The 22,293-nt window shown below is 36.6% G+C and overlaps 1 protein-coding gene across 1 annotated transcript in view; it reads right to left on the reverse strand.

The window, feature by feature from the left end:
- SCIN (scinderin) overlaps positions 1-22,293 on the reverse strand; it is a 72,270-nt gene that overhangs the window by 43,388 nt on the left and 6,589 nt on the right. Inside the window, exons 2-4 of the mRNA XM_045828622.1 lie at positions 19,961-20,115; positions 16,985-17,146; positions 2,531-2,680 (exon numbers count right to left, since the gene is read on the reverse strand). Coding sequence (XP_045684578.1) covers positions 2,531-2,680; positions 16,985-17,146; positions 19,961-20,115 — 467 coding nt within the window. The remainder of the gene's footprint in view (positions 1-2,530; positions 2,681-16,984; positions 17,147-19,960; positions 20,116-22,293) is intronic.

Below are 22,293 nucleotides of genomic sequence, written 5' to 3' on the forward strand. Positions count from 1 at the left end.
TTAGAATTAACACAGATATTGCCCAAGAGACAAGATAGAATCGCATGTCATTGAAACTGAAAGTGACCATAGAAGCCACTTTGTCTGATGTCTCATTTTACAAAAGAGAAACTGAGACAACGGAAGGTTAAGGGACTTACTCAGACCCGAGATGATAATGAAAAAGCTTAGTCTGAGAGTGAATGAACTCTCTATCCACCACCCGCTGTACAAGGATGGGGCCTGTTCCTGGATCCTTTCCTACCAAAGAAGAACTTTGAAACTATTGAAACAAAAGTTATAATCAACTAAAAATACATCTTATTTATAGACTTTTATTTCCAAATATAAGAATTAGAAGACTTAAATGGTGATTACATGTCTAGAACAAGGGTCTTAAAAGAATATTTAAGATCAATAATTTGTTTTGAATAGTTTTCAGGGTCTAATTTATTAGCAATGTTATTCTATTGAAAACCCAGTTAAACCTTTACTAATTTAATTTTTTAGATGGCCTGTTGTTTTCTGATTGTAAAAGGAATATATATCTATTATAATAAATTTGAAAATACAAGGACAAATGAAGAAAATATCAAGCAGCTATATCCCAAAAATCAAAGATAATATTGGTAATATTGGTAACATTTCAGCATATTTCTTTTAGATATACAGAGTTTGGCACAAATAACACCCTTTTTATTTCAAAATCTTTTATTAAAAAATCATAAGCATGTAAAATTCTATAACATAAGAATACCACACACAAGCACACCATCTGACATTTTAGGTGAAATGTTCAAATTAAAACTATAAATTATCACACCTACATTATTACCCCACCAACCACACCCAAGCAAGCATTACTTCTGCTGGACCATACATTTATATATGTATATATGAATAGACAATTATAAGCCTACATATTAAGATAATATTGTATATAAATTTTTATATCCTGCCTTTTCCCTTAGCATTAGGCCTTGAGTGTCTTCCCACTGAATTAAAATTATTTTTAAAACATCATGATTGTGAAAATCTGTGTTTGGTGGTTATTAAAGTAATAAAATTTAAAACATTATAATCAATACAATTATCTCATATAATTTTTTATGAACAAGAACATTTATTGCAGAGTTTAAAAATAGCAAAATATTGCAAACAACCTAAAGAAAAATAGGGAAAGACTCAAGTGGATAGCAGGATGACAGCCAAGGGTGGGAAGAGGTAGGAGGTGAAGGGATTGAGCAAAAAGGAAAAAGGATTCATGGACATGGACAACAGTGTGGCGATTGCTGGGGGGAGGGAGGTATAAGGGGATTAAATACTAATGGGAAAAAATACAATAAGGATTAAATTAAAAAAATAAAATATCAGCTCCCATAAAAAAAGAAAAGAAAGTAAGTAACCTAATTATCTGGCAGGATAAAAATAAATTGTACTATATCTATATTGGTATCAGTATCTGTATGTCATACAATTTCTGATCACTGGATTATGAAGCTATCATTGGATCAGGAAACTGTAATGCATTATATTGCTCAAAATAAAAATTTTTAGAAAATATATTTACAAGACAGTCTTTAAGAAAACTTAAATGCAAATGGCTAAAATCATTGGGGAAAACTGAATACTACTACAGGAAATTACAGAAATTAAAATTCAGAGATACCATATACTACTATTAAATGCAGAAATATTAAAAAAGGTTTACAATATTATATCCTGACGAGGCTCAGTAAAGTCATGAGGGATCTCAGTGCTTAAGGAAGGAAGCAGCATTTGTTGCAAACTTTCAGTGCCTGGCTCACTGTAGGAATTTAATAAACATTTGCTGAATGAATAAATGGGAATCAACTTATCACCATGTATCTAGACACCTGAATATGATCATACCCTTTGACTGATAATCTTACTTAAGGGAATATATACAATATATAAACGCAGGGACTCACTGCAGTTTTCTTAAAGGGGAAAAACCGGTCACAGCTTCATGTCCCAGCCTGGTGTAATGTAGGTAACAAAGAGCTAAGAAGACCATTTTTAAATTAATTTAACAACCATACTAAAATTATAAAAGCTTTGCACCTATAATTCTTTGTTTAAAATTATTGAAATATTAAAAAACATTGCTTTATTTAACCTCTTGGTATAAGATTTTATTTAATTTTTAATGAAATAATTGTTAATTTCAAAATTTAAAAACGTCATAGCATTTTAAAAAATGTCAAGAAACCTAGATGAATAAACTACTTTTTCTTCCAGAATATATCTTTATAGTCACTCTCCGAAGTGTTACCTATCCATTTGTCATTGAATGTCACAGAAGACAGGTTCAAGGCTTTCTCTGATAGTTACACCAATAGTGAGAGAACACAGTCTTGACGTTCTTTCCCGGTACTGCAACTCAGAGAACTCTATTTCCTTTGACCTAATCTCAGCCTAAGGAGGAGAGAACTTGGTAAAACTAATACACAAATACATGCCACATATCTCACTCCACACACATGACGTAAGGGTGGTAACCTTTCAAAAACAACCCAGGTCACATTACCTTTATAAGTTGTCCTGGTTCACTTCCTTCTTCCACCACAATTAGTTGAGATCTTCCATTCCTTTCATTGTCCCGAATGCCAATGGCAACCTGGCTGGCCTTCAGACGCTCGTATTTGTTGCATGAGGAACCACACCATTGGTAAATTTCCTAAAAGAAAGAGGCAGATCTTTTGACCCCAGAACTATGTGGTAAACATTCAGTCCTGTTGTAATACACATTGTGAATAACTTCAAAGAAAAGAAAAGGTACAAAAAATAAAATTAAAAAAAATTATAAGGTCCTTTGGGTGGTGAGCACATACAGATGGTTTATAATAAAATTGTGGACCTGAAGTTTATATAATTTTATTAACCAATGTTCTTCCAATAAATTTAATACTAAAATATTTTAAAATTATCAATTTTCAGGTATTTATGATTTTATATAGTACTCAATTTTTACCTCATTCTGTATTTTGTTGCTCTCAACATTATAAAGTAAACATTTTTTCCAGTATCCAAAATTTATGTTAATAACCTATTTGTAAAGAGGAAAAAAACCTACATATATTATACAAGGGTTTTCATTGCTATGTGAAGCATTAGAAAGACACTAAATGTTCAGTAGTAGAATAATAGTTATATAAATTATGACAGAAAAAATACTTAAATATCAAAGTTACACTTCAACAGCAATTTAGAGAAATAGAAACAGAACAACACTTTGATATATTATAAAGTAAATAGATTATATTAGCTGACATTCATATTAAAATGTATGTATTTTAGACTTAGGTACACTTAGGAATCCATACAAATAAAAATGTGAAATAACAAAATATCATTTTCTCCATTAAACATGGTTTAACAAAAATAAGAAAAAGAAATTTAATAGTACCTAGGCCAGGCTCAGTGGGGTGTGAGCACAAGATATGATGTGAGTTATATAAACTGGACACAGGCTTTTTTTTTAAAGCACAGTTTAGCATCATATTCAAAAATTGTGTGTGCTTTCAGAATTAGAAAATTTCACTCCTAAGAGTCTATTCTATCGTAGTCAAACATGGGACACAAAAATGAAGAAACAAAACAAAACTTTCCATCAAGAGAAATATGGCTATGTACAGGTCATTACAAGGATATTGCAGACACATTTCAGTTGTTAAAAATTGAGAACAATGTTTCATTACTGCTGTAGAAAACTATCCAAGGTAAATCATCAAGAATAAAATGCACAGTTTTAAGGAGGTACACAGTTTTAACTCACGGGGAGGGTCATATATATGCAGAAAGAAAATTTTTAATTTTCATAGTTAACTCACTGGTTTTTTTTTCTTTTTTAAGAAACATTATATCATTAGGTGCCTAGTATGAGCTAGATGTTGGGGATAGAGAGATGAATAAGAGAAAATGAACAAGAGTAACTGACATGTAAACAATTAATGCCAGTAATATATTTGTACTACATTGGGTTTTCACAAATGTTCCCACACGCATTGCATCTAGTTTGTCTTGAAGAGGAGGTTAGCAGAGTGGTTAAGTGTGAAGGAAACAGACCTTGGTGGCCACTTACTGGTCATGTGACTTTATGTTTGCAATTTTAACAGAGCAAGAAAATTAATAACAGCAACATAAAAGAGCACCCAGGTTCAAAGACTGTCTCTTTTCTCTGATTACAAGACATTTCCAGTCCAGAGTGGCAAGGACCTATATCCAAGATTACTCTATTTAGGAAAGCTATCACTTAGAATGGGAAGGCAGATAAAGTGCTTCCCAGATAAGGTTAAGTTACAGGAGTTCATCATCACCAAGCCCTTATTATATGAAATGTTAAAGGGACTTATCTAAGAAATAGAAGATGATCAAAACTATGAACAGTAAAATGACAACAAACTCACAGCTATCAACAACCAGACCTAAAAAACCCCTAAAACCCCTCAAAACCAACTAAGCAAACAACTAAACAGGAACAGAATCACAGAAATGGAGGGTTATCAGCAGGGAGGGGGAAGGGGAAGAATGGGGTTAAAGGTACAGGGAATAAGAAGCATAAATGGTACAAAACAGACAGGGGGAGGTTAAGAATAGTATGGGAAATGGAGAAGCCAAAGAACTTATATGTACAACCCATGGACATGAACTAAGCAGAGGTGGGGGATACTGGAGGGTGGGGGGTGCAGGGCAGAGAGGAATAAAGGGGAGAAAAAATGGGACTATAATAACATAATCAATAAAATATACTTTAAAAAATAGTGATTTACTGCCTACCTGAAGTGAGGCAGGCTCGCTTCCAGACCTGAGGCTGCAACTTTGAACCATGTGGACACAGACCACTGGCCTCTCTTACACCCTCACGGCACCCCATTCCTGACTGAACTATTCCACATTCCTCCTTAAGAATGAAGCATACATTTTAAAAACAAGTCTTGATAAGAAGTAAAGTAGAGGACCATGCTTTACAACCCCTTCTACCCTTGGATTTGATTGAGTTCTTCAACATTGTCAAGGGGCGTCTCTTTTCTGTTTTTAAGAGAATTGTGCACTTCTAATGTTTCCTTGCTAAACCTTTTCTACATCTGGGTGGCTGGGCTCACATTTGGAAGCAATTTGAATACCATGGCCAGGTTAGCAGTTACGAAGAGTGAGGACAAATGATTCCCAATGTTTAATCACTGAGCATTGGAATCTGATTGTGGAGTGGGAAGGTGATGTAAAAAAAATATTTCTCAATTACAATTAACTTTCAATATTATATTAGTTTTAGATGTGCAACATAGTGGTTAGATATTTATATAACTTATGAAGTGATCCCTAGACCCCCCATAAGTCCAGTACACCTGTGGCACCATACAGTTATTACAATATTATTGACTATATTCCCTATGCTGTATTTTACATCCCTGTGACTATTTTGTAACTACCAGTTTGTACTTCTTAAACCCTTCGCCTTTTTCACCCAGCCCCCTAACTTCCCTTCCATCTGTCAACCTTCAGTTTGTTCCCTATATGAGTTTTTTTCTGTTTTATTTGTTCATTTATTTTGATTTTTATATTCCACATACAAATGAAATCATATTATGGTATTTGTCTCTGTCTGACTTATTTCACTTAGTATAATACCTCTAGGTCTATGAATGCTGTTGAAAATGGTATGGTTTCATTATGTTTATGGCTGAGTAGTATTCTATTGTGTGTAAGAAGAAGCATTCTTCTTCTTTATCCAATCATCTATTGGTGGGTACTTAGTTGCTTCCATATCTCAGCTATTATAAATAATGCTGCAACGAACACAGGGATGTATATATCTTTTTGAATTAGTGTTTTGGATTTCTTCAGATAAATAGCCAAAAGCAAGATTGCTGGGTCATAAAACAGTTCCATTTTTAACTTTTTGAGGACCCTTCATACTGTTTTCCATAGTGGCTGAACCAATTTGCAATCTCACGAACAGTGCACAAAGGTTCCCTTTTCTCCACGGCCTCACTAACACTTATTACTTGTTGATTTATTGATGAGAGACATCCTGATAGGTGTGAGGTAATAGCTCATTGTGGTTTTAGTTTGCATTTCTCTGATGATTAGTGATGCTGGGCATCTTTTCATCTGTCTATTGGCCATCTGTATGCCCTCTTTAGAGAAATGTCTATTCAAATCCTCTGCCTATTTTTTAGTCAGATTGTTGGGCTTTTTTAGAATTAAGTTGTAGGAGGTTTTTTTTTTATAAATTTTGGATGTTAAACCCTTATTGGTTGTATCATTGGTGGATATCTGCTCTCATTCAGTAGAGTGTCTCTTTGTTTTGTTGATGGTTTCCTTTTCTGTGCAAAACCTTTTTATTATAGTTTGATGTAATTCAATTTGTTTATTTTTTATTTGTTTCCCATGCCCAATGAGATACATCCAAAAATATCAGTAAGAGCAATGTCAAAGAGTTTACTGTCTATGTTTTCTTCTAGGAATTTTGTTTTGGATCTTACGTTTAAGTTCTTAATCCCTTTTAGTTTATTTTTGTATATGATGAAATGGTCTAGTTTCATCTTTTTGCATATATCTTTCCAGTTTCCCAACACCATTTATTGAACAGACTGTCTTTGCCCCATTGTATAGTGTTGCCCTCTTTGTCATAGATTAATTGACTATATAGGCATTGGTTTATTTCTGGGCTCTCTATTCTGTTCCATTGATCTATGTGTCTGTTTTTATGCAAGTACCATGCTGTTTTGATTACTATAGCCTTGTAGTATAGTTTGATATCAGGTAGTATGATACTTCCAACTTTGTTCTTTCTTGTCAAGATTGCTGAGGCTATTCGAGGTCTTAATCGTTCCATGTTTATTTTTGAATTATTTGTTCTAGTTCTAAGAAAAATGCCATTGGTATTCTGACAGGAATTACATTGAATCTGTACAGATTGCTTTAGGTAGTATTGTCATTTTAACAATGTTAATTCTTCCTATCCATGAGTATGGTATATGCTTCCATTTAGTTGTATCTTCTTTAATTTCTTTAATGTCATAATTTTTCATATACAGGTCTTTTAACTTCTTGGTTAAATTTATTTGTAGGTATTTTTAAGACAATTGTAAATGGGAATTATTTTCTTAATTTCTCCTGTTAATTTATTATTGTTGTATAAAAATGGAACCAATTTCTGAACATTTATTTTGTATCTTGCTACTTTACTGAATTTGTCAGTTCTAACAGTATTTTGGTGGAATCTTTAGGATTCTCTCTATATAGTATCATGTCATCTACAAATAATGACAGTTTTACTTCTTTCTTTTTGTATGATTGCTTCAACTAGGAAGGAAGGTGATTTTTGAAAATCCAGACACCTGAGCCCTAATCTCAGGTATGTTTCTTGAACAATCCTCAGGTGTTTCTAGCATTCACCCAGGGCTGAGATCCACTGCTGATAGCACTGAGCACCCTGCACCTGGTACAAATTACAGGGCACCTGTAACATCTAATTATCTAATGCAGCTGAGCAAGCTACTCTCCTGGGTACATCTAGGCTCTTAGCTCTGATTCCTCTCTTAGCTCATTCCATGTGATTTTGCAAATGATTCTTTTCTCAGCTGTCCTGAGGAAACTTCTAAAATTTATGTTATAGTGACATTTAGTAGGTAGATCAGAAGTTAGCTCTCTAGATTGCTCAGACTTGTCAGCAAATTTCTTTACTGACTTGCTCTGTATTTATACAATCATCTAACAGCTGTTTGTTCTTCCAACCTTAGTTGTCTAATGACCTCTCATCTACTTCAAAGAGATCATATAAAATTTACAAAATTTTGTTAGCATCTGTAAAGCATTATAGAAGCTTGATAAATGTGTTTAAAAATGAATTATAGATAATGATAATTTTACAAACATAATTATTATTTAGTGTAGAGTTTATAATATTGTATGGATCACAAAATAGTTTCTATAATATTTCTTTGGAATGGGAATTGTTATGTACAATATCAATTCACAGATTAATTTAATTATAGTGAATATTCCTCACCATTGCTTAGAGAACATAATTCTTACCTTTAAAATAGCAAAAACATATCTAAGAGATAATAAAACTTTTCAGAGTGAAGTTTTCCCTTTAATTCAAAGATGACCAGATCACTGGAGAAAGTGTTATGAAAACTTTCCTACTGAGCACAAAAAATGAATGCTTTGTGTTACACTTGCTCTTATTATTTTAACCTGATTCTGTGCTATCATTTCCATAAAAGTGACATCTTATTTACTGAACTTAATTTTCAATGGTTAATTCAGACAAGGAAATTCAGTAAAATATGGATTCTAATTATAAACTGCTAAAAGTCAAAACTGTTGAAAGTCATATTAATTAAAACACCTTTTCATTCAATGCTAATGAATTTTCATGCAAATATAGTTTATTCAATTATAGCAGCAGCACCTTTAAATGTGCTGTGAAATCTTAAACACAATTTTAGCAACTCATTAAATTTGAGCAATTTATATTTCATGTGTGAATAATGTGCAGGGCATTTCATTCTAACAGAGCTCTGCTGTGCTGAAATACATGTGTGTAGTACTATTAATAGACTGTATTGCTCAGTTCTTACTCTATTTAGCGGGAGGTGGTTAAGACTACTTCACCACTCTGCACAAGGAGACTTTGTATTTAACTGGCACCGTGCTTGAAAAATTCTCTGCTACAATTCAGCTTAATCTGTTTCGTAGAGGGAGTGGATTGCAAAAAAAAGATATTCTTCATGGAGCTAAGACATATCTGAATTGATGAGACAGGTGGAGCTGTATTATTACAAAAAGGTTTTAATTATAATTTAAATTGTTTCATTTATAATATTTTACGGGGGCTTAGTAGAAATGCCGTTCATAAACCTGATGTAAGGGTACCAGACATGGAAACCTGTAATGCAAATAAGGCCTCAGAGGCAACTACTTCCCCTCAGTGATCCTGAAAATTTCAACAACTCGACACTAAACTCTATATTTCTTTGGAGAAGGGCCATAAAAACTCCCTGTAAGTATGGAAGCATCCATTCAGTTCAGAATGAAGTCCACTTAAATTCTGGCAGATAATGGATGATGTACGTCTACCCCACAAACACTGTCCAGTAGAAGTTTGTTGGACTGTAGTTAACTTGTGATACACAAGCTCTTAGAGAAAGCAAAAATGCTCTGGAAAATTAGAAAAGGAAGAAATAAAGAGTAAAGAAAATCTGTTGCTGGTAATTAATTTGGTCCACTAGAACAAGACATAAAAGCAAGTGAGTAATATTTATAGAACAACCATACTGGGGGCAAACTAGAGTTTTCTCCAATTTCCTGTAAACTATGTAGTCAGGGTTAACTAGTGAAACATCAAAATGCAGCCAAACCTCATTTGGGGGCAGGAAATAAGAGCAGAAATAAAACAATGGTCAGTGATGCTCTTGAGGGGAAGCAAGATTTCAGAAGCTGAGTTTAAAGGGACACCCCAAACAGCCAATGTGATGTTGACTTGTAACATGTGCAAAGAATTCATCATAGACTAGCCATCCTTCTGTCCTTTCTAAGTTCCTTATCCTAAACACATCCAACATTTTATAAAAGGAAAAGGGGGGACCATACCTTGTTTCTATTGACTTTATTTTTTTTTGCTGTGTTCACTTTTCCTTTAGATCTAGTTAACCAACTATGGAAATTCATTCATATCTGAATCATATTCAGATATGAATGAATTTCTAGCCTCTAGGCTAGAAGTTTTCTAAATATAGCTTAAAAATAGTAACAACCTGTGCAATATCTTTAGTAATCTACATTTTTTACATTTCAAAACTATAAAACATGATATTTTTGTTTTTTGAATAAACAAACAGTAATTTATATTCTATTCTACTGTTGTTGAATGCCAAGCCTACTCAATATTCCCCTGTTTGTATTTAACTGGCACCGTGCCAATGGCATATATGTGTTTTGTTGTTTTTAAATATCTCTGACTGCAGGATGGAAGACGAATGGAGTGAGTGTGCAGGGCCACTGCCAGCTTGGGAAGCGGAAAGGAAGCAGTTGTATGTGAACTAGGGCAGAGCAGTGGTGATGGAGAGAAAGAATTGAAGGATGTTTCGTAGGCTAAAGCCTACCGGACTGACCAGCAACACCCTTTGGGTATGTACTGGAGGAACGGAAAAGGGGGAATGACTTGGACAACATCAGTTTAGCTGCTGGGAGTCATGCCACTTACTGGGGCCAGGAGACAATTTTGGAGGCTTCTTTTTGTAGTGACCATGAGAGTAGATGAAATGATGTTCTCTCTACAAGTCAGTGTTTGGCACACCAAAGTTTTATCATCACAGTTAAACAAAAACCAATTCTGCCAGCCACATAAGTGGTTGAAGTAACTATTTTTAACTGACTCAGTGGTTCTTCAAGCATATAATCTCTGAAGGTTCCAGGACCTTTAGACATTCCCATATTGAAGTGTTTCTCACATTCGCTATACCTTATAACAACCTGGGGTGGGGCTTTAAAAGTTCTTACACAAAAGTCCCATCCCAACAGTTTAAAATCAGAATCCTTAAGATCAAATCACAAGCATCAGTAGTTAAAAAACTTCCAAATGATTCTGATGTGAAATACTGATTTGTGCAGGTGACTGTGGCTCTCACCAATGACTGCACCCAGGGTTCAAAGGCTATCTGGTTTTCACCCTTAGACTCCATGCACCCAACACATACTGAGCACACAATAAATACCATTCATTCCCACTTTCACTGAAGGTAAATTTTTAGAGATTTAAGATTAGGTTTATCTTCCCTATTATCTTTCCTTGTTACCTCATGGCTCTCCCCTCATAAATCTAGTGGAATGTGCTACTTTGGGGTAAGAACAAATTTATCTAGAAACAAAGACTTTGCTCAGTTTTTAGTTTTAAAATAAGCATTTTTAAGTCATAACAGAGATAAAAGTCTGAAATCCAATATTGTTTTAATTTACTTGTTTAATTTACTTGTTTAATTTGTCTTGATTTTGTTAAAGTTTTTGGGAGCAGAGAAAGAATTCTGTCTAGAAAGCTGGTTTTGCATATCAAGAACCAGTCTTGGCCTTAGGGGCCAGAGTGTACGGCAGGAACCATGGAGTAGGTGACAGTGTGAAATGGTGTAAGACTAGTTTGTCAGGCCCAAGAAAAGACTGGCAAGAGATTATAGGAGAACCAGGAAATTTGATCAGGTGCAATGGCTCTTTGAAAAGAGCTCAGTACACTTTCCCTTCAACATATTTGTCATACATTCATTCATGATCCTGAGCATTAGGGCGGAAATGACTGGGAGCTGTGTCTAGGCAGTCGGAGCAATGCGGCTACAGCGTCCCTACCACGTCAGTGTGGCATGGGAAAATCAAAGCAGAGTTCCTGAGCGGGGAGTGGAGGGAGAAGGGGAGGGGGATAGCTGACAGAACCAGAAAGAGTCTGGCAGTGGATATGGAGGCAGATCAGAAGACCAGAGTAAGGCTATAGATATTTCCCAACAAATGTGTTGGGACAGAGGCCAAAGCCCGAAGCTCAGAAATAATAAAATGGCTACGCCTCAGTAAAAGTTAGAGAGGAGTGAGGACTGAAGACTGCAAACCAGACTCACACTTCCATTCTCAGCTGACCCCCATGCCCAGGTCATAATATTACACATGCATTCCAACCCAAGGGATCGAAAAGGCAATGGGTGCGGTAAGTCTGAATGGCTTTAATGGTAAACAAACTTCACCTTGATGAGGCAAGATTATTATATTGTAAACCCTTCTGTGGAATTAGAAGCTTGACAATAAAGTCAGGTTGAGTTATAGATGAAAAAAAAACCTATGCCTTTATGCCCAGGACTGCATGAGACTATATGCTTTATGTTAGACAGCTGTGCATCTATTGAAACATTTATTGAGTGATATTAAGTTCTGGGCCATATACCAGGAACAAAGTGAGTAAGTGAGGTAAGTGAATGGGCAGGTGATATGAAAAGTGCTAGAGGCGAGTCTCTGCATGGTGATAGGAAAGCTAAGATGTGGCGTGCCTAACTCTAGAGAGTGTCACATGGCACAGAGGAAGGAGAAGAGGAGGAGGCCAGGGAACACATTGTAAAGAAAGCAATATCTGAGTTGAAAATTTAAGGATGAGATGATATAGGATGCTTGCTGAAGAAAGGAGATGTGAATGGGGGGAGTATTCTAGACAAAGAAGCAATATGCACAAAAGCAAAAGCATGACAACTTGAGGGGAAATGCCATGCCCAGGGTATCATGGTGGCGAAAAGGACAGGATGGACTCAAGGGATGCTTAGGAAATAGAATAAGCTGGGCACAGTGACTGACTACACGTGCAGTGACAGACTGGGCACAGTGACTCACTGCACGTGCAGCATTTGGGAGTTTTCAGGATGACTCCTGGATTAGCAGTTTCAGAGCCTGAATGAGTGGGGGCACTGTTCACAAGACAGAGACAATAAGGAGAAGTCATTTGGGAATGAGAGGGTGAAGTTGATGAGTTCCATTTTTAGACTTGTCAAGTTAGAGGTTCCCATGGTGCACACAAGCTAAAGTATCTGGGGGGCAGTCAGAAGTACTGGCGTAGAGCTTAGGGGAGAGGTCCTCACCAGACTATATAATTTGACATTTACCAGTGGGTGAGAAGTTAAAACTTTGGGGGAAGATGAGTTTGCTCAGGAAGAATGTATAAATAACAGACAATGATCCAAGTGGAATCCTGAAAAAAAAAAACACAAACAGAAAAAAAAACTTGGGGTGGGCAGACCATGTTCAGAAGAGTGAGAAAGAGTGGCTTGAAAGGGAGGGGAGCCTGGGAGCTAGGGAAGCAGTGAGGCTGACAGAGAAGGGAGTAATCAAGTGTGTCAGTGGCAGCACAGGGGACAAGTGGATAATGATCAAAATGTCGACTGGATTTATCGGAAGGCAATGTCCCTGCAGGAAGAACCGTTTCAAAGAAACAGTGGGAGTGAAAGTCAGAAAATGTGGGCTGAAGGCTGACGGGAAATGAGGAAGTGCAGACTGCCTTCCCAAGCAGCAGGACTGAACAACGAGAGGGGCTGACAGATTATAAATAGCAAGTGGAGTAGGGCACAGCCGCATAACTGACCAAACAAGTTGACAAGGAAACAGAACACGCAGAATTCGCCGCTCCGTGAAATCCAATTCTCCACTGGTGGCTGACTCGGGCATCCGTTTCCAAAGGAGCTAACTGCAGATGCCAAACTTTGAGAATGTGGGCTTTTTTCCATTATCATTCAGTTACATTCTGTAGTTACGGATGTTTTGTTGCAACATATTTACAGTGATTTTATTAGTTAATGTCTACAAATACCCCATATACTTAAAAATAGTGGGGAAATACTGGTGTATAAATTCACCAGCACCCTCAAGCTTATGGTTCAAAAGGATTTTCCAAAGATTTAGTATACTCCAAATTGCTGACAGCTAACCATGTTTCATATTATTTTCTGAAAACATACTAAATATAAGATAATTCATCCAAATTATCCTGTGAAATGTTGACAATGTTCAAAGTGATTAAACAGATAATTTTATAACCTCATGCTTTAGGTTGAAGAGGTTACATTGCCAGGTACTGGGGGGTGTTTACTATAGTCTCAATTCCTATCAAGGTAAATGTTTTTAAGGTATATTGCATGTCAAATTAATAATAGCGATTATTTATCAAAAAAGCTGACTTCTCTCAAACACAATCAAGATTTGGGACTTATGTTAAATCAGTAACCTTAGTGTTGGCCAGTTGGCTTTAGCTGGGAGACAGCTTCAGATGTCCAACCTGCCTTTTTCACACCTGGGTAATCAAGCAAACATGAAGAAAACTGCACTGATTTCCTCTCGTGCTGCCTAATGCCAAAAGTGGTCACGAAATAATTAACTCAGATTAAAATACTATTTTAGAGAAAATGTTGGTTCCATACCATATTTGCTTATTCTGACACACCCAAAAACTAAAGTCACCAAGGAAACACCAAGATCTTATCATGAATTAGTAACTTTTGGCAATATACCAACTGGTTAAAGATTAGTTAACATAGAGACAGATCATGTGGTATTTGTTCCAATGTACTTAGTAATCCAGTGCTTGATTCCCACTAGGGTATCCCTTTGGGGTGTAGGAAACTTTCACGACAGAGGAGTTCATCAAACTATGGTTTCTCTGCAACAAAATCATTCCAAATGCCTCTGACCAAGCATGAGGGCAGGTGACAACTTGAAAGTTATTAAGTATAATTAACTATATAAAATAAGGATAATTTACTTTTTTAATTTTTTTAATTGTTGTTCAAGTACAGTTGGCTCTATTAGGATGATTTACTATTAAACAGATGAAGGTCTTTGAACCTTATAATAGAGACTTTGTCCCTTTTTTATGAGCCTGGATTTGTGAGTCGTACACCCATTGGCCAGCCTTACCTATGGGAAGAGAACATACATTACTAGAACCTACCACCCCACCCTAACATAAGCCCATTGTGGAAACTATTAATACTTGTTCAACAAACTAAATGATTTCATTAATAGTACTACCTGCAGTGAATTCTAAGCCAGACTAGACATACTCAATTCTAATTCAGCAGATTCTGAGAATGTTACAAGATATTTTAGAGAGCCATGCCATCTGATACACTACCAAGTTCACTTAGTGTCGTAAAAAGGATGTGAACTAGAAGCAGAAAAACCCAGATCCTATCCCAGGTCACCACTCAACCTGTACCAATGCAAGGGACTTGCTCACACATTCTAAGGCTTTGTCCCTCTTGTGAAGCTGGGATGATAACTGCCATTTCCAGATGTGACTGTGTGTCAGATGAGACTGAATCATAGCCGGCTAAGGCTTAAAATGCCATTAGACACCAGAGTCAAGATGAAAAAAAAATAAGGAAGTTAAAGCTCGAAGAGCTTAAAGCCTTGCTCAAGATCAAAGAGTAGACAGCTGAAGAATTCAACATTATTCTTGATAAGAATTCTTGATAAAAGAATTTTATCAAGAATATGATAAAATGTTGAATTCATTTGTCGAATTCAACATTATTCTTGATAAAAGGATTGTTGCATTTATAGAGCAAGTACATTACCTACAATATGTAGGGTTATTTTAGAAAAGAATTAATATTTTTAAGTGGTAGCAGTGATCAATTACAATGTCAGTGTGAAGCGTCTCTCATTCAGGGGCCCTAGAGATCATTTAATCAAATACCCAAATTTTATGGGTGAGAACCTGAAACTACTAAAGTTGAATGAAAAATGAGGTCCCTTTCTTCCATGAAAAATACCACCTTATATGTAAAAGTACTTTAAAAATGGGACAAAAGGCCCTAAAATGTAAGTGGCTGAGATGCAAGTTAAGACAGACAACTAATGATTGTGCACAGGCTTTGAGAGAAAGTGTGTCACTATTGTGGGAACTGTGTGGCCTGATGACACGTGTGGTCATCTAGCTGTTCAAGTTGTGATTTTGGTTGCAGGGGACTGGAGGCATAAAACAGCATTTGTTTTCTGCCTTGATCTGAGGGGTCAGTAGTTAACCTGGGTAAGGGAATGGGTTAGCATTTAAAGTGGAAAGGACATTTTCATGAACTTGAGATGTAGGGCAAGAGTACTACCCTTTGGGTACAGATGTCTAAGTGTGACACTGAGAACCACACTGTGAGTATATTATGATCTCAGCTATGCAGACAAGCTAGTGTGATCCCAGACAGCTGAATTATAGATCAGTGGTAATAAAAGAATAGGTGTACCCTAATTTAGAGAATGCAGGAGTTTATAGCTTGGGGTCATTTTCCAAACCATTTATAACCCAAGCACATTTTATCTCTGTGCTGTTGCTAAATTAATAATGCTTAAACAGAATTTTGTGTAGCTTCATTTTCAAAATCCTTGGTGTCCCTTCTCTATGTAAATGGAATAAACTCTTTTCACCTCTGTCTGATGCTTTCTCCCAAAATACTGCCCAAGAAGACACAATAAAACAAAATGTCCTGATGGGAATCAGCACATTAGACCTAGGGTCTACTCCTGGCTTCACCGTTTACTGACAGCACAGCCTTGAGCAAGTTCCACCACCAGTCCAAGCCTCCTGCGAACTGAACACAGGGCAGATGAAGTCTCTGTCCAATGCTCAGCCCCGACAGGTTAGGGATGACGATGTGAATGCAGATGTATGAGTTGTGATGAGAATGATAATCACGAGGAAAAGGCCATCGTACACAAGCTCTGTGCTTTTCTGCCTTCTCTGCCTTTGCACATGGGTTTTCAGTGGTAAGAAATGCCCTTTCATTCTACTTTTAAACCCTTACAAAGGTATAAAGGCACAACTTATATTCTACCTATCAGAGTCTAGCACAAGACCTCAGAATAATACTTCTTGGTCAAAATAATAATAATTTATAAGTATACCTCTTTTCTTGGAAGAAGATACACCCTTGCCTATCCCATTAAGATGATAACTGATATTTAACCCAAATTAAAAAGTACAAAGTAGTATGGTGCGCTGTGTGTGAGTCTGTAAGGGCAATTGCCCAAAATTCTTCAGGCAGACTGCTTAGGTTCATATTGTGTCCATTTAAAATTCTAGAACCTTTGCTCTCTGGGCAAATCAGTTTTCCCTTCAAGCAATGTTTTCCCACACACAATTAGAGACAAAAATAATTAGAGGAAGCTCTGTTCAAAGAGAAAGGGAAATACAAGAAAAAAAATATTCAATTTCTGTTCTATGGTAGGAAGAACTAAATCACTACGCCATTCTCAACCCATCAAAGAAAATAAAAACTTTGAAGTCCCACTTCATGTCATTTAAATACTAGCCAATTACTCATATGATATGATTGCATCTCTGGTAAACATGACCTCTTTTCAGTGTGTAGGAAAAGTGATTATCTTCCTTGACACGAATTCAAATTTGATCTGAAGACAAATTCCTTTTCTTTTGATGTCTGCACGGGCATATAAAACTTACAGTGCCAAGGTCAATGATGAAGCAGTCCCCCTTGTTGAAACTGTGCCAGCTCAGAGGAACTTCCGTGGCCCTGACCACTCTCCGACCCTTCACGTGCAGCAGCCTCTGGGCGGTCAGGTCGTTGGTGATAACGTGATTGAGTCCAGATGCCACCCCTCCAGCCTGATCACGGGAGGGGACAGAAAACAAAACAAAACCGATGAGGCGTCTCACCAGAAACTGCCACGTATAAAACCACAGGTGTTTTTACCCAAATAGCCTGTCAAGCCAAGAAACAACAGCCACCTCCGTGCACATGAAAAATTAAATAGGAAGAAGAGAATTTCTTGGCAAATCAATAGGTTTTTCAAAAAAAAATATAGGCTCTTTGTCCTTCCTATTCCAACATTCAGTTCAATAATTGCAAACATTTACTGAGAACTTTCAGTGACTAAAACCTGCTCCACAAACAAAAAGAAGCTGTAGCTCTTGCCCTTTCAAAACTAAATATTTTCAAGTCGTGGAGTGAGAGGTAGACAAGGATTTCAAGGATAAAGGCCACAGGAGGTTGGAGGAGAGTCAGAGGTAACAAGCACAGATGAGGAGCACCCAGAGATGGAGGCACCTCAAAGTGTCCACTGCCACAGTGTTAGGGCACAGAAGGGGAATTACGTGCTGCCCAGGTATGGGCTACTTGTATTTATGATCTTTGTTTTTACATTTTAAAGACTCACCTGTCTTATTCACCTATTTTTGGGTAAAAAGAGTTTACTAAATATGCCAGATGCAAGGTATTTATAGTCTGCATGAGAAGAGATGAAGAATCTTGGTTGCACATCCCTAACCCAAAACAAAACAAAATAAAATACAACCACAGTGAATTAAGAAATGCTGAAAAAAATATTAACTGCATCAAGTACATCTTGTATTGTCTGAAGTCAGCTTTCATCTTTTCATTTTTCCCTAACTGTTAGAAACAGTTAACTTTATTTTCACAATTAATTATGAGGTAATGTACATAATAAAGATTCAGTATAAACAAATATCTGTCATTCATTGATCAAAGGTCTCCTATGATCGATCGTATGTTACAAAAATTTGCTCACATCGCTGATGATAAGATAGTGAACTAATTTTGTTTCTGCTGATAAATGTGACCTCCATTTGCAAATATCCTCTTTCTTAAAAAGGCTGATTTGTAATGGTTTTAATGTTGATGATTAGAAAATAATTATCCAATAACTATAAAATTACTCTTATCATATCTTGCAAATAGCCAGAAGGATTACTAATAACATAATTTCCTATCTACTGTGTATGTAACTGTATAGGTATTTTATTATTTAATTCACCCTTAATCCTTGCAACACTTGTATGAGGAAGCTGTTGTTATACCCATTGCACATTGGAGAAAACTGAGCACAGAAAGCTTACATACTTGCCATGAGGCAACCAGTAATATGTGAAGAAAGGGGTTTGTAACCATTCTGACAACACAGCACATGCTTCTAGTAACTCTAAGACCCAGCTTTTTCAAAATGTTGGGTTCACTGACATACAGGAGGTTTCAGGATCATGTGCCATAAACTGTAGGAATTCATGTGAATTAAATAAAAGGAGAGGTAGTAGTTTCATATTTAGATTGGCTGGTACCCTAGAGTGGAAGAATGATTCCAAGAGATATGAGAACTTGTGTTTTGTCCCCATCTCAATGGCATCACAAAATATTCAACTAAGTCTCTAATCAGGTGAGAGGAAAAATAAACCCTGGCATTGTAGTAGGCGAATTTAGTATATATTCAGAATTCTAGTTTAGCTCTGAGGTCTTAGGTTTTCACTAGGCTAATACGCTGGAGGGGAGTAGCAGGCTCTGCAGAATACCTACTGGAGCATGTTTGACTTTGAAAAGCATTGTTTTTAAAACATTAGTCTAGGGAGGGTATTCCTCCGACTTTGTCTGAACTCTCCAGGTGTAGGGGGAGTGGTGAAGGATGGCCATCTGCAAAGGTCACTGGGAGATTCTCCCTCAAAAGCGATCTTTTACTGAAAATTGCCTTACAAGGACAGAACTACTTAACACTTTGTGTTTTTCTTTCATTTTCAAAAATAAAGCCAATACACATAAACTTTGCACACATGCCAGTGTATGTGCATTTGAATTCATGAGGCCGAACCACACATGTTCAACTCCATGGTTTCATTTGTATCATTTCCAAGATCAAACCACACTATATGGAAAAGATATGTATAGTTCTCTGTAATAACGGAAGTTATAATTGTTATAAATGCTGTATTAAGATATTCTAGAACAACTGAGATTCTCACATAATGGGTTATTTGCAGCAAATGCAGAGATTCTTCAGAATATCAAAAACAAAAACTGCTAATACCTTATTTACCAATATTTAATTATTGAATAAGTAATTTTACTTCCATAATTCCTTGTGACAACATAACTGAAAGATCTTAACTTTATCAAAAGTCAACTCATTAAGCATAATCAAATCAAAATAGTTCACATGTTGCCCTATACATTCCACAAAAATTTACTGAGCACTATGTGTCCAGCAGGTACTGGCCACATATCAGTGAACAAAACAGATTAAAACAAAAATAAAACAGAAAACTCTGCCTTTGCCTTGGCCAGTGGGGCTCAGTTGGTTGGGTGTCATCCTGCAAACCGAAAGGTCACAGGTTCAATTCCCTGTCAGGGCACATGCCTATGTTTTGGGTTCAGTTCCCTGCTAGGGTGCGTACAAGAGGCAAGCGATCTATATTTCTCTCTCACAATGATGTTTCTCTCCCTCTCTCTCTCCTTTCCTTCCCCTCTAAAATAGATAAGTAAATCAATAAGCACATCCTTGGGTGAGGATAAAAAATAAAAAATAAAAAAATTATTTTAAAAACATGTACTTTTACTGTAATGAAGACATGAGGTGTGGATGGATAGAAAGAGAAAGGGGGTCATAACAGAAGCTGTTCGAGAGAGCTGCTTACCTTGTATTTCAAACCACCTTTGAAATAGCCAACAAAATCAGTAGACTCGTATCCCTGAAGTTCTCTGTTCTGCACTGGTTTGCCACCCAAGTAGTCATCCATCTGCACTGTAAAGATGGCGGCTGCGGTGCTCTCATCCTGAGAACACTCCCTTCCTGAAACAGCCAATGGAAGTGCCTCACTTGTCAAGCAAGGAAAAGGACTATGGCAGAAATTCTGATACAAAACAAACTCAGAAACATTTTTTGAATTATATATGCATAAAACAAATCGTCTTCAACAGAACAATCTTTTAGTAGAAGTGGTATAATATAAATTATGTTGCTAACAACTAAAATAATTGTTGTGTTCCTGCTTTCCAATTCTTTTGAAAATTGAAAAACAAAACACCACTGTCTGAATATGCTCAGGTAGATATAACAATATATTGTAGTAGAATTCAGATTCATTCAGTCAATAACATCAAGCTATGAAATCATTTTGCAATTGTTTTAGCCTTAAATTTTTTTTTAATTTTTATGCTATTACAGTTGCCCCAATTTTTCTCCCTTTGCCCCCCTCCCTCCAGCATCCCCCTTCTCACAGTCAATCCCCACACCCTTGTTCATGTCCATGGGTGATGCATATGTACATAGGCTCTTTGTCTAGTCCCTTCACCTTCTTTCAACCAGTCCCAACCTCCCCCCTCCCTTCTTACACTTGCCAGTTGGTTCCTTGTTACTGTGTCTCTGGTTCTATTTTGCTCATGAGTTTATTTTGTTCCTTTGATTCCGGTTATGAGATCATATGGTGTTTGTCTTTCATTGCTTGGCTTATTTCACATAGGACAATACAACTGTTTTAGCCTTTATTAGCATAAATCTTTAGGCACCCAATGTTAATATATTAGTATTTGTAAGGAATGTGCACATGATAGGCCATAGCTAAACATCTTAAGAAAGTGACTGTTAGAATAGGCAATGAACATAACTTGACCTTACCCTTATTGAGTCCCATTGTCCCAACTGCACTATCTTAATGGTGTAATATTCTCTGAAGGAAAAGGAAGAGGAAAGGAACTAGCATGCTCACACTTACTGGATGTTAGTGCATGTATTACTATCCCAGGAACATAATGCATGGCACATTTAATTTTTAAAATGGTAATACAGATCCCATCCAGACAACCCCACTGAGGTAGAAACCCCAATTCTTAAGAATCAGCATCTTCAGTGTACAAGAAACTCAGAGCCAGAATAGTTCTGAAGGGAACTCAGATTTTATAAAAGATACTTCAAAACCCTTACTACATCTGAGCTGTGTGAGAGTCATAAATGATTGTAAATATAGTAATAGCTAACATTTATAATATCTTGGCTATGGGCCAGGCATTGTGCTAGTGTTTTGCATGGATGATCTCATTGAATCTTTCAGCAACCCCATGCAGCAGATACTACACTCTACCATGTTACAACAGTGGAATTGGAGGCTCACAGCTGCCAACTACCTTTCCTGAGACCACACAGTTGACCCACAGGTCAACTGGGTAAAATACCACCCAGAACTAGTTATCTGTGACTCTGGGGCACAGGCTCTTAGAAAGTACAATACTAGATTGTTTTTATGTATACTCAGACTCTCATTAGCAGAAAGATTTTATGGTAACAAGGGTATGCTATTTTCTTTCATGAATAATTGATACATAAAAGTTAGAAGCTGTAACAATACTATACAAGCTCTCTCCAGAAAAAGTCAAGCCACTGTTAATTCAACTAAAATAACTTGCATGACATCATTGTAACCTGGCTGCCAAGGAGAGTGGACTGGAATATGCATGTGTGAACGAGAGTTTCACTGTACTAAGTCAGTGGGGGAAATAGAGGCAGTTAAGTGAGCATGTGTACTGTGTGACCATCGCATTCAAAATGACTGAACAAGTAAATCAATGAATCTACATCAAATTTTGCATTAAGCATGAACATTTCTTCAAGGAAATTATTCAGATGATTCAGAAGGCTGCAGCTATGGGCAAGTGGTGACTGGCAACTTTATCACTATAACGTGCCCGCTCATGTATCATATCTTGTGCAGAATTTTTTGGCAAAACATCAAATCACCCAGGTGATTCAGCCCTCATACAGCCCAGATTTGGCACCTTGCAACTTATGGCTTTTCCCATAACTAAAATCACCTTTGAAAGGAAGAGATATTAGACCCTCGATGAGATTCAGGAAAATACAATGGGGCTGATGGCAATTGGGAGAACTGTGTGAGGTCCCAAGGTGCCTACTTTGAAGGAAGACTGAGGCATTATCGCCCTATGTACAATGTTTCTTGTATCTTGCATTTTCTTC

This window comes from Phyllostomus hastatus, unplaced genomic scaffold (assembly GCF_019186645.2).
Source record: "Phyllostomus hastatus isolate PE091 unplaced genomic scaffold, TTU_PhHast_1.1 phas_scaffold_78, whole genome shotgun sequence".
Taxonomy (NCBI): Eukaryota; Metazoa; Chordata; class Mammalia; order Chiroptera; family Phyllostomidae; genus Phyllostomus; species Phyllostomus hastatus.